The 13,999-nt window shown below is 42.7% G+C and overlaps 1 protein-coding gene across 3 annotated transcripts in view; it reads left to right on the forward strand.

Annotated features, from left to right (window-relative positions):
• AFG2A (AFG2 AAA ATPase homolog A) overlaps positions 1-4,336 on the forward strand; it is a 235,616-nt gene extending 231,280 nt beyond the window's left edge. For 2 of the 3 annotated variants that reach the window (XM_081135502.1, XM_081135504.1), the window contains one exon: positions 3,392-4,336. In XM_081135502.1, the coding sequence (XP_080991628.1) occupies positions 3,392-3,568 (177 nt within the window). In that variant the 3' untranslated portion in view covers positions 3,569-4,336. The remainder of the gene's footprint in view (positions 1-3,391) is intronic. The other variant, XM_081135503.1, reaches the window with a different exon arrangement.
• The last annotated feature ends 9,663 nt before the right edge of the window (positions 4,337-13,999 follow it).

Genomic DNA, 13,999 nt, shown 5'->3' on the forward strand with positions numbered 1-13,999 from the left:
GAACCAGTAGTAGTATTAAGACTTTTCCTTTTGGAATTTTCACTAAGAAGCCCTTTCATGGGGAAAATAGAGGAACTTTAGGAGTTGTGCTCTGTCAGCTACTTGTGCATCAGCTGCTTGTAAAGTGGGTTTAGAGCTTTAGAGGTGGCTGTCATTGACTAGCCCTCACTGCCATTGTGGCCCACGTGACTTCTGAAAACTGTTGTCATTATTTTTAGTGCCATTTTGATGATAGAATTACTCTTTTATTTTTAATTCTCCATTTTGGCAACTGCAGCTAGCTCAGTGTAATCCCTGGACTCCCTACCCACTTTGCCGTTTCTTTTCTCACCTTATTTCTTCTCCTGAGAATGCCCTTTCCTTTCTTGTATAATATTTAAATTCTGTCCTTCCCACTCCAGTTTATGAAGCACTAATTTCTTCCTTCTCTTCATACCAAAGCACTTTGCTTTTGCCTTGCTAATGGTACCTCTAACACCATGCCACACAGGGCAGTTAACTGCTGTCCATCCCTCCTGGTTTGGGAGCACTGGAAGACAGGTACCGTGTCTTGGACATCTCTGGATCCTCCATCTGGCCTCAACTCGCTGTTGCACCAAGGAGCTTTTCAGTGGATGTTGATTGATGAAGCATGACTGGTCAGTTATTAGTAGTGCACTATTTCCTCTCAGTTACTGGTTGTATATTGCTAAGCAAATACAGGAAAATAAAAGTGACGGAAAGGATTGCCTGCCTAATTGACTGGTTCTTCAGGGCGTCCTTGTAAATAAAAAGAAGCAAGATGACATTTATCAAAGCAAAGTGTTGAATTCAGTTAGTCCTTTTACCACCCTAGAAACGCAAACAGCTGCAAACCCAGGAGGACACCTTCTTGTGAGGTCCTCGAGGATCAGGATTCAGCCACTGTTTCCCTTGTCATTGTCTCTCAAAAGTTCTAAAGGTCATCTCTGTCTAATCCAAACATTTCTCAGCACTCTAGTCAAAGCTCTGTCCAAGTTTTCTGTATCTCACAGATTTGTAGGTTTCCAGATTGGATGGAATTGTTAATTAGGAGTCAGGCCAGTACTAAATATTATAGGGAATTACTCAGACATTAACATACACTAAAGGACTCGAGTTACAGATATCCAACCTTAAAGTGGCTGTGACTGCTCTGACCACATCTCACTACCAAGGCCCCCTCTGTCACTGCCATGGAAGCTGCCACATAAGGGCAAAATGCAATTTATAGCTTAGAGGAAAAATCTACAGATGATGTGAAGAAAGAAAAGCTGATCTGCAAAGAGGAATTGCTCAGGGAAGCTGACCCCAAGGACAGCCTTTGAGGCCTCAGTGACCTGTCACTACCCACATGCCTCTACCTTGCCATGTCAGACTACCTGAGATTCCAGTGATTACAGGAGTATAGTCATTTCCTCTTCTCTCAGTTTGATTACTGTGTATTGAAAGAAGAAGCCTCCTGGACTGTTGGTTCACTTTCTCAGATGTGCTGGCAGGATTAGCCACCTACTGGGTAGTTTTGTGAGTCAAATTCCACGAACTTTGAGAGGCTCCAGGCAGCCTTGCAGTCACCTGTCCTTTCTTCAACTCAACCCAACCTCCCCACCCACCCACCACCACAATCCTATACTAGCTCATCTGGCCACTCCCTTTGCCATTCTCCCATTGAGACGTCACACAAACCCAAATTAGCCAAGCTGCATTGTACAAAACCTGGGGCACTGGTCACATAGCAGTTGATCAGCACATTCACGAGCAGCTGTCTGGCACACATGGTAGGTACTCAGTAAATGTTTGTAGCCAGGATGCTCTGGGTCCAGTGCTCTCTGAGCTAAGTCCCAGTTCTGAAGTGTGCAAGACATGGCATTGGCTGGGGGAGATGACTTCTCTGTTCCACTTAGCCTGGAATTCCTGTACTGTCAGCTGGACTCCACCAGCCAGCAGGAAATTCGGTCCTCTCTGCCGCCTCCTCTCTGATTCTTTTTCATACTTTTTAGCCTTGCAACCATTGCTTCAAATTCTTGCCCACATGATGGAAGTGCTGCTCAGAAGGAGGGGAGAAGGGTTGAGGCTGTCCACACTAGGTCCCTTCATGGCCCCTCAAGGAGGTCACCAAGGTCTCTGGAACACAGTGGGACCATTGGATTGCCAGGTTACCATGCTGGGCATTCCACACTTTTTTGCTGTGCTTATTATTTATCATGTCTTATTTTCAAAATAACTCTTTTTGCACCAGAGTCTGTGATGAAGTTGTTTTGCTGATTTCTGAAGTTTTGTGTTTTCCTTGGAGTTGGTAGTCACTTTCTGGAAAAGCATTAACATGTAGGACTGTAGCCACCAACTTCAGTGCTCATTAATGAAGCCCAGAACTAACAGTTACATTGTCGTAATTTGACAAAGCCACCTAAATCTATGCATGTTTTTTTAAAAGCTCCCTAAACATGCTGTTAAATCCCCTAAAAAGCTACTGAACTGCTTTGGCAGCCATTAGCCCAGCATAAGCAGAGGAGCCCTTTTCAGTAAGTGAACAAACAGAGAAAATATGCTGAATGGCTGGACAAATGCGTTTCAGCTGGCTCTTTCATTTACCGATAGAAGGGCGCAGTCAGTATCAATCACTGTTTTCCCTATTGCCCTGAAAATCACAATATCTCTTTTCATCCCACAAGCTCCTTTCACCACAGTAATGTGTCTTTAGAATGACACTGCCATCAGCCTGCTTCCGCTGTCTGAAGTCCAGAGAGCTTAAAAACACATTTCAGGATTCAAGACTTGAACCTGCCTCCCTTCCGGTTCCCCACCGCCCACTCTCCCCTCCCTCCCTCTGCCCCCCTTCTCTGCCATTCTTTCAGCTTCCCTCACTGAGTAAACAGAACTCACTTCTCTGTTCTAACGCAGCTCTCCAAAGTAAACGAAGACAACTCGATCTGATATTCCCGAGATTTAAGAACTCATTAAAGAGATGCACATAATGAAATGCTTTTACATGTTGGTAATACATCAAAGGCTGAAAGGAATGTGGCGATTCTGTGCTATGGCCAGGTGTGCTGATGAGCCGGACCTCGCTCTAGTGCCGCCTTCCCTGCCCCCACCACACGTACACACTTGTCCTTTGTCGTCCTGCGTGAGACATGTGTGCCTGCGTGTCAGCTCCACCTTTACAGTTATAAGCAAGTGCCATATCTTATATATGTTGCTGCTCCTGGTTCTGAGTACTTAATGCATTTTGGAATGAAGGTGATTACTTTTTATCCTTTTGAAAATTTAAGTGGACTAGCTCTTGAAGATAAAGTTTAGCAATGTGCTTATAGTTGTAGAAGTTACACCAGATGAATATTTGAAATGCTACATTTCTAGAAACCAGTACTGATTGCTTTCTCTCTCCCATCAGGTCATCGCTGTCTGTAGAGAGGCTGCCCTTCTGGCGTTGGAAGAAGACATTAAAGCCAAATGCATCAGGAGAAAACATTTCACTCAAGCCTTGAGCACTGTGACACCCAGAATTCCGGAGTCACTGAGACGTTTCTATGAAGATTATCAAGAGAAGAGTGGGCTTCATACACTCTGAAAAAACATACATATTTGTTATGCTAAAAATGCTTTCTAGAGAAAACTTGTTTCATTTTAAAATTTTGTGTTGAGAGTGTTAAAAAAGAAATTTTTTAAAAACAAAATGTCTGAAATTTGTTGACTGGAATTAAAGTACTTCAGTTCTTGTAGACATTTTAAATCATATAGATACAATGAAAATCTCTGGACAGGAGTTTAAATCAGTTTTATCTGGAAATGTGTGCTGAGTTTTAAAATACAAACTTCTAGCTTTTTCATTTTTGACCTGGTTCCTTCATCCCATGAAATGCTTTCCTTACTTCAGAACCTCATTTCAGTGCATTCCAGAATGCCAAATGTGGGCATCAGTTTTGTACAAGAACAAAGTTAATGCATGTAGATGAACACATGGTGGGAAATATTTACAAATCTTTATTTTTTAAGGCCAAACAATGAAATGGCCAAATGCACCAGCCAAGTTTATGTGGCCTTGTTTCCAAAAACGTATTGGTTCTCATTATAATTCATACTTGCATTTTTGCTTTAGCCATGTTAATCTGTACTTATGGCAATTAAAGAAAAAAGAATTAAAAGAGTCATTTCATATACTGTCATACCCTTTGAAAATTTAAAAAATTGGAAATATAAGCCTAGTCCAGGCCTAGAACAGTAGACTTGGGTTTGTTTTTTTCATCAAATGCTACAAATAAATTATATGAAGTGTTCATGTTTTAACTTGTACACATTTTCAGGTCACCAATAAACTTTTCAGTTAAAAGATGAACCAAATTGTACTGTCAATCATATTGTCTTGTGTTGCATTCTAAATATGTGTATTTATACTCCTGGTTATTTTATCCTTGGAATTTCTTGACGCTTAAGTGCCCCATACATATCCTTGAAAAGTTGTTGGACATTGATTCCCTGACTTCCTGGCAATGGAAAGACTGTGCACTTAAACCTGCTCACTGTAGATCTTCGAAAATTCCAGAAAGAATTGAGGCAAGAAATACCTGATTATCAAAATAATGGGGCTCTACAGTTTTGTGGTGGCAAATATTCTGAACTCGTGCCCCAACTACTTCATTCTGTACTATCAGAAGTGGATTTGCAAGGCTTTTTCCCAGACTCCATTGGTTTATTAGTACATAAAACCACCTGAGGGAAGAAAAATATTACTACTATTTAGAACTGCTGTCAAATATAGTAGACACTAGTCACATGAAACTATTTAAGTTTAAACTTTAACTGAAATTAAATAGTATTAAAAATTTTAGTTCATCAGACATGTTAGCCACATTTCAAGTACTCAATAGCCACATGTGACGAGTGCCTGCCATGTTGGACAGAAAAGATTGTAGGACATTCCATCACTCAGAAATTCTATTGGACTCTGCTGACTTAGGAAATAAGGCTTACATGTTGAAATAAGAACCTCAAAATTACTTTTGTGCTTCCTGTTTTCCCTTTGCTTGTTAGAGGAGCATAACTTTCCTGTAAGTGGCTGAGGGCACAAGAAAATAAGACAATTTTTTCTCCAAAGGCCTGAACATGAAAATTAAAGAAACCCCATTGCTAATAAAATAAAAACCAGAACAGTAAGCTTGAACCGACACTGAGGCTTTCGGGCTGCAGGCTGGGTTGGGGGAGGAGGGTAGCAACCTCCGTCAGCAAGAAGTTCAGATGTTCAAGGTCGCTCAGACTTTTCAGCCCATACGACATAGGAAGTTATAACTGAGCCTCATACTTAATGCTGGATCTTTAAAGACCTTCAGTGTAAAAGCAACTAGAAAAGAAATCTTCCTGCCGGCAGGGAGACCTCAAAAAGCCTCTCTTCGATGGTCGGCGATTTGGATTAAAGAAGAAAAAAGGCTCCTCTGAGAACTCTGATTGGACCCTCCTAACCATGACTTCAGGGTTTGAATTCACAAGACCTTTGTGATACAGAAGCTCAAAGCCTAGAAATTAACAGCAAACCATGGATCTGAGCTAGAAATATCCTTGGGATGACTAGCAGTTGCACCAGTTGGAGGAACAGATCCTCAGCCCGGCCGCAGGATTCCAGCACCTAAGACCCTGCCTACAGTGCTTATAATCCCAAAGGATTGGGAGCAGTGGATCCCCCACTCTGCCATTGGAGCATGAATGGTACAGCCACTTCAGAAAGTAACTGGCATGTCTAGTCATGTTGAAGACCCTGTAACTCAACAGTTCTTGTGTATCTCAGGGCAAGTTGTGTTCAATGAGGAAATGAATCAGAAAATCATGGCACCATTATTTGTAAGTAGTAAGAAACTGGAAACAACCTAAATATCCACCAATAAAAGAGTGGACTTCTATGGAATAGCCGTACAATGCAGTATTTAGAGCAGTAAAAAATAGAGCTTCACATAAAACAGGTGAATCTCAAAAACAAAAAGAATATTTCAGAAGGATACTTAGAATATTTATTTAATGTTTAAGGCATGCAAAATACTATATGTTGTTTGTGGGATGTGCAGTAAAAGACTACCTGAATGGAAATGAAAAGCACCAAATACTGAGGAGGAATTTCCTTGGGGGAGAAGTTGGAAAGTTTCCTGTCTTAAGGTGGGTGATGGGGGTGCAAGTATTGATTGTAATACAGTCTACACTTTTTGTATGCCTAAGTATTTCATGATAATTTTTAAAAGATGTTGCAGTTCAAGGGCAAAATGCATCTGTGACCATGACTGCGTTCTGTCAGCGTCGCAATCATATCATTGAACCTAATTCCGTGCGCTTCCGACGCAGTCCTCAGTGATCCCAACCCCACGAGCCTGGAAAATCAGGAGCACCAGGTGTGATAGAATGAAATGCAGGAAGGCTAGTAAAAGGTCAGGCTTCTAGGACCCAGGAAACAAGTTGAGAGAAATTTCTTTTTGTTTAATAAACTATATTTTTTAATTCTCACTCGAGGATATTTTTTCCCTTGCTTTTCAGAGAGAGTGGAAGGGGGAGAGAGAGAGAAACATCGATGTGAGAGACACATCAATTGGTTGCCTCTGGCATGCGCCGCAACCTGGGTGGGGGATCAAGCCTGCAGCCGAGGTACAGGCCCTTGGTTGGAATCTAACCTGGGACCCTTCTGCCCACAGGCCGACTCTCTAAGCGCTGGACCATACCAGCCAGGGCTGAGAGAAATTTCTTGCTAACAAAAGTTAGGCGACATCTTGCAGAGCGGTGGGAGAAAGGAGTTGGAAGTTAAGAATTTGAAAAAGATTTTTAGAGTACTACATCTTTATTACAAACCAATTATTTTTATATCTTTAGATAACCAATTATTACCATTGAGAAGGCAATGATAGTCCTTAATTTGAAGTTTGTGTCCTTTGACAACTACCAGTAAAACTCTGAGTCACAAAAGAGAAGAGTCAGATGTCACTAATAACAGTTTACCCCAACGTCATCTCCATGAGGGTTTTTACTTCTGATTCCAGAGTCTCATGTTTATGGACTTAAAACAGTGTATGCTCCTGTTATTTGGGTTTGTTTGTGATTGGATACACAATATAGTTCATGGAAAACTTTAGCAAGGAAGGAAAATGCTTTTCTGGCATGTGTTTGGTTAGATTTTGTCTTTGGTCCAGGTTTTTCAGGGTTTGGGGGATATTCAGATTGACACTTTTTTCCAAGAGACTTTAGTTTGAATAGTGAAATGAATGTTTCCTTCTAACAACAAAACTTAGAATAATGGCTTCTAACTTTTACTTCTTCATGAGCAAGAAAATGTATTTATAAGCTTAATACTGGCTGCCCTAACTTAGCTTGAAAAATGTTCAGTTCTGTGTTATTTCTAATGTATAAAACAGGTTTTAAAAATAATGTATAGGTTTTCCATTTTGAAAACATAATTATTGGATTTATGGGAAAACCGAACTTGGGTATATGTTTAATTTATCTTAATCAGGAAAAAGCTATAGAAAGTTGCAGTAGAGATAGAATACAATGACTTCCTTGGCCTGAATGCGAATCATTAAGCGTCTCGGTTCATTTTGTCACGTTTCCCTGAGTCCTTCCTTTAGGGAGGTGCACACACGCAAGCACCCTTGGAAATTTGATATGGTTTGAACTAACAGTAGTTTCCAAATATAGAAATTCTAAAGCTCCAAATTCATTTGCTTTCCTTCCTTCAGTTTTCATGACGACAGTGTGTGTGGGGGGGTAGGCTTTTTAACCTAACGTCCCTGCCTGATACATCCCCAGCAGCCTCTATCTTTGGCGGCTGACTTTGGGGGGACAGAATTCACTCCAGCAAATTTGAGCAGAAAGAGACATGTTACAGGGTTTAAATTGGCTTACAAAATCATTGGGAAACTTATAGACTCCCCTTTCACATTTAATGGTAAACATTTCAGGATAGATGGCTTAAGAGTCAACATGTACACACCACACACAACAAAACCCAAGGTAATGAAAAGAAAGGCAAATCGAGTTTGTCTACACTGAAATTAGGGAACAGATGTTAAATACTCAAAGGCTATCCATCAGGTACAACACATTTTGGCCTAACCTAAAAAGAATCCAGGAAGTTCAACGCATACTCTGCTTGAGAGTACATACGATGTGATAGAAAATACCTCATTGGTTTCAAGATACCATCGATGATAAGACTATTAATTTAAAAACGTCATTTTGAGGAAAAAATATAAAGTACTGTGATTTGAATATTATTATTATGTCCTGATTTCAAAAATATTAAAATAATGAGAAACGTACATATGAAAAATCAAATACAGTTAAGTGAGAAAGGAACTGACGTGTAATAATATGTTCATACATTTATCATAAAGCCACAGCAATTAAAATACTATTTGCACCAACATAATGAAAATATTGACAGGTAAATATGGGAGTCATGGATACGGACCACAGATTATTTGGGGGCCAGGAATGACCACAGATTGAAATTCCCAAGATGGGAATAGCAGCATGGTAACTGCCAAAAATCTGGGGGAAAGGTTGGGGGTGGGGGAGAAACAAAGTACTGAACCCCCAAAATAGAGCAGGAGCACGTTAGGAGGGATGTTTCCTGAGGAAAGAAGAAAATTTTAGAATTCAACTGCTTTGCAGTCTCAAAAAACATTGAGGAAACACACAGGCAGTGTGACTCAGGAGATTATAAAACAATTTAGTAAGATTCAAAGAAAAGCTCAGGAAAGGGATTTATTAATAATTTATTCCACAGATATATTCCCACAGAATGGCATATTATTTACCATAGAATGGTAATGTATTCATTACAGCCTCATTTGTTAATAATAGCAAAATATCAGAAAAATTTATCAGTAGGGGTTATTTAGGTTATGGTATATCATTACAATGGAACATTATAATGCTGTAAAAAGTAATAAAGAATCTCTTTATAAACTGATGTAGAAATTATCTCCACGATAGAGAGAATACAAATAACTTAGATACATGCTTAAAGTCTGCAAACAGAGAATGTAATTGTTCCATGCTCTCATTGTATAATCTATCTAATTAGATAATAGGGAGCACACACACACACAAAACCACAATATATTTGCAAAGGCAGAAATGATGCAGAATGTGCTCTATAACCACCATGTAATAAAACTAAAGAAATGTAAAAACAAAAACCAACTACTTAGAAATTCAAAATTCATTTTGAAATTATTCTTTAATCAAAGCAGAAATCAAAATAGTAAAATATCTGGAAAATAATCATGAAAATACTGTATATCAAATTCAATGAAATACAATGAACACTCTGCAGGGAGGATAATTTATAGACCGAAAGACTTCTATTAATCAAATAAGATTAACTGAAGTAAGCATTGTTCTCAAATTATTGTAAAGAACTCCAAAATTAACTTCAGGAAAATATAAAAGCAAGAGCTGAAATTAACCACCAAAAACAACACACAAATGATTGATCCAACAGCTCTTTTTTTGGAGAACAAAATCCAAACCAAATTAATCTTTTTTGTGGTGGTCGGAGTAACACACACACACACACACACACACACACACACACACACGGATGTGCACGTCCTAACCCCCAGAAACTGAATTCATCGTTGCCTGACGTGGCAGAAGGGACTTTGCAGGTGTGGCTAAGGATCTCTAGATGAGTGCTGGGTTTTCTCGATGTAATCAGAAGGGCCTTTAAAACGGAAGGGGGGAGGCGGGAGAATCAATCAGGGAAAGAGGGGGGGAGAGAGAGTGAAGATGCTCTGGGGCCAGTCTTCAAGACGGAGCCATGGAAGGCAGGCTGCCCTTGGAAGCTGAAAAGACCAGGAAAGGGATTCTCCCCTAATGCCTGCAGGACACATTGTGAGCTTTATGCCCTTTTATTATAGGAAAGTACTTTGTTTCCTGAATTTCCTGAACAATATCATTGTCTTTAAAATGCACATGCTCAAAATCTTTCCTGGAAGTTCTCATGACATAAACAAATAAATAAAAATAAACTCAGCAATATTTAGATTTGGAAGTAAGGTATATAACCTTGCTCCACCGTAATTATACAATTTTGTTTCCCTCCATTCCCAAACAATGCCTCCTACATCTATCTGCCAAACATGGGAAGTTTAGATTTCATCCAGTTGGCAATGCGAAGCCAGCACTGTGTTGTGAGTTTGATGGTCTACAGAGCTGCTCTCATTTCTAATCTCTTAGAATTCTTTTAGCCAAAAGTATCTCCCCCCGCCTCTCTCTCTCACTCTCTCTCTCTCTCTCATGCCTATCATCAGTTTGGTATTTGCATGAAATATCCTAAGTGCAGTGGAGTTTACTTGGTTGGTTGTCTGAAATGTTCGCAACGGAGGCCTACGTTTAATAAGGTTGAGATGCCAGAGCCTTCCTGGCGTATTAAAGACGAAGGAATCAGCGCTAGATCCAGACCTGTAAATGGCAAAGCCAGGGAAGAGTACAAGGTCCAGGGCCTGGGGCGTGCACAGAGCAGGGCAGGTGGCTCAGGCAGCAGGCAGATTGGGTGAAACAGGACTTTCCTCAGTGCAACAGGGAGCCGTGCTCTCAGCGAGCGCGGGGGCGGAGGGAGGAAGAGGCCCATGAAAGTGCAGTGAGAAGGCAGGTAGCTCGAGGCGCCCACTGAGGTCAGTGGTCAGGAACGCAGAGCACAGAGATTCCCTGTCATCAACCAAATGCTTATATTTTATGTTAAATTCATATCATTTTTAATCTTTTCTCAACTTTATTTTAGTATATAAAAGCCTACACATTTATCCCCAATTTCCATTGTAAGTAAAGGAATATCATGTAGCTTCTGTGCCAAATTTGTTAAAAAATAACATCCTCCTTTATTTGCATATCTCCACAAAAGACACTTAGGTGGCCTTCTGTGCTCTGTCCCCTGCACATGACTTGAACTGGTCAGAAACTTGAGGGGGGTGAATAAATGCAAAAGAGTCCGGTGGCTGTGAGTTGAAGGACATTAGCCGTTTCCACGGCTCCTGCAAGCGTCCTGGGTTCAGTCAAGGGAGCCATCCGGCCCTCTGTCTCCTGGGCTCACCTTGAAAACAGATCACCACTTGACTCCTCTGTAGAGCTCCTGTTTTAACAGCATATCTAGTAAACCTAGCAGCTGGGGGGATCATTCAAGTAGAAATAGAAATATTAACACATTAAAACACTTTGTAAGTCGCAAAGGCCCAAACATTTGTAAAGTGTTAAAATTTGGGGGAGGTTTTCTTACATGAAGTTGGTGTACCTGAAAAAATATGACGGGGAAGTTTTAGCACAAGGCCAGGTTCTGCTAACCCAAAGAACAGGAAGGGGTTCCCAGGAGCTTCTGGGGTAACCCGTAGGGTGGGTTGCGGTTCCTTGTCACAGAGCCCACCAACCCCGACGTGGTCCAGGAGCTCAGAATCCCAGGAGCTGGTGCAGCGCTCTGGGCAGAGGCCAGAGGTCGTCCGTCCGGGCCTCTGCGGGGTCCCTTCCCAGCTGTGTCAGTGGAGGGGAGGACAGATCTCTGCCAAGCCTCCTGTCACCGCAGTGCACATCTTGCTTCTGTGTTTCCTTTCGTTTTGGGTTCATTCCTTGACCATGGTCTTGACCGGCCAGCCCACTGGACTAGAGGTGAACCCATTAGAGAGCACCCGGTGGAAGGAGGCGGCCAAAGGATTTTGTCAAAATCACCAAATGCGGATACTAACATGCCGCTCGGGATGGAGCGCTCAGTATCTCGTGGGCGTGCTGCAAGAACTGACGAACGTTTGTGAAGGCCTCTGGGTTCCTGGCACGGAAGGTGCCCCGAGCCTAAGCGGGATGGTGATGGGATTATGCACACAAATGCAAAACCGGAGCCAGGATGGTGCTAAAAATAAAGCAGAACTTTCTGTGAGGTAGGTAAGGAAGGAAATGCCTCGCGGAAAACAGCTTGCCTGTTAACACAAAGGCGCCGGCTACCGGGTAAGGGAACAGCAGGGCTGAGGCTCTGTCCCCAGTGACCGGCTGCGCTCCCTCGGCGCTATCGAGGAGCTGGGAAACAAAACAAAAGGACTGCTTGACCCCAAAGAAGGTTCTAGTCTCTGAAAAAGAAACTGGGAGGAAAGGCAAGTCAAGCATATGTTTCGGAGGGAAAGAAGGGGTTTTACAGATTAGAAGAGATTGCACTAAATTAAAATAATTATTGGTGGTTGCTCCTGATAAATCTAGTGAAGATTAAAGCGTGTTAGAAACCTAAATACATTTTTCATGTGCTTCTCTCTCAGACGAGTGCTGACCACCCTAACCTGCAACCGGCAGCAGCAAGGCCTTCTTGCCTGCGTGTCCGCAGAACGCAGTGTTAGAGGCCCTCGGCCTCGGCCTCGGCGGGCGCCGGGTTAGCAGAACTTACTGCGGAACCGGGGATGACAACTCCGTCTCCTTTCCCTAAGCTCTCCTTTCTGACCCGTTCCTTATTTTGTAGCATGGCCCCTGGAGTCCGAAGCAGATTAGCAAACAAATAAATCCTTTAATGTCCCGGAATACTTTCCCCATCATAAATGGAATTAATCTGCCAGCCCAGCAAATTCTCCATTTCAAACACCCCAGCTGCGTAATAAGCCATTTCTGCCAAGCCCCTAACTTATGGCACAAAGGTCATGTTATTTTAATGTTTGCACGGGTTAGACTTTCTTCCTCCATCATCCTTCCCATCCCCTCTCCAAGCCCCTCAGTTTTCTGCCTTTGAGAATGGCGGCTGTAGCCTTTAGAACCCTTGGGCCCCAGAGCAGCCGGAGGAGTGAAAGAGGGACGTGAACCGCCCCCACCAGCCCCAGAAGGCCCCCTCCAGAGGCTCTGAGGCAGCTTCATCTGTGCGGCTCCTCAGCTCTGGGGGTGAGGACTGGAGTCATGGCCAAAATGGGTGCGACAGAGCCACCAGTCCTTGTTCCCCCCAGATTTTACTGGACTAATGAGGAAAAACTGGACTCACTCCGTAGAGCCTATTTAGACATTTTAAGGACTAGGCAAGGTTGAGTTTTGCATGAATAGAGAAGGCAGGCAGTCTGGTCTCTGATCTTAGAATGAGAAGGCATCTCTTAGCACATTTGACTCAGTGACTTGTCCAAGGTCACCGAGTGAAAGGAGGGCCGGCTGGCGGTTCACCAACACTCAGTCTTCTGTCCCCCGGGCCATCCTGTTCCTCCAAACCCCTGGCTTCCCCAAGGAAAGGGTGGGCACGCAGCTCTCATTCAGGAACCTGAGGGGGAAAGACAGCTTTCGGGTTATTTACTCAAAACCACCGGGCAAATTCTGACTCATATTAACATTTCCCTTTACTCACCCTTTGAAACCTGAGCAACGCGAGCTGCCGAACTATTCCACCCCCTTGGTTGGTCACCAGAGGGAAATGCTTCATTGGAAGGAGGTCCTCGTGGCTGCTTTGTTGCCATGAACAAAGATGTGACAGAAAATGAGGATGGAAGGTCCCTTCAGCTGTGAGCCCCAAAGTCCTCGTGGCATGGGGGCCAGGAGGCTCCTGTGTCCTGAGATACAGGGTCTGGGGCCCTCCAGCTAAAATAGCAGGAGCCATGGGAAGGATGGGGGTGGAAGCGCGTTTCCAATGAGCAGTCGTGACATCATCAGGACATTTTATTTCAAAACAGCAAAGACTGTAACGAAGTACAGCAGCGTGGCCCTGGCCACTGTGGCTCAGTTGGTTGGAGTGTCGCTCTGTACATTAAAAAGGTGGTGGGTTCGGTTCCCGGTCAGGGCACATCCTAGGTTACAGGTTCGATCCCCAGTTGGGGCGCATACAGGAGGCAACCGATTGATGTTTCTCTCTCACATCGATGTTTCTCTCTCTGTCAAATCAATAAAAACCTACCCTTCATATAGTTATAAGCAGCTGCTGGATCTTTTAAATGTGCAGCTTAGGAATACAATAAAACTGTAGAGAAAGAAAAGCAAGGAAATAGTGAGTTGAGGATGCAGGCAGACGGTGGGGAGGACAGGGGTGACG

This window comes from Miniopterus schreibersii (assembly GCF_964146895.1).
Source record: "Miniopterus schreibersii genome assembly, chromosome: 4".
Classification (NCBI taxonomy): Eukaryota; Metazoa; Chordata; class Mammalia; order Chiroptera; family Miniopteridae; genus Miniopterus; species Miniopterus schreibersii.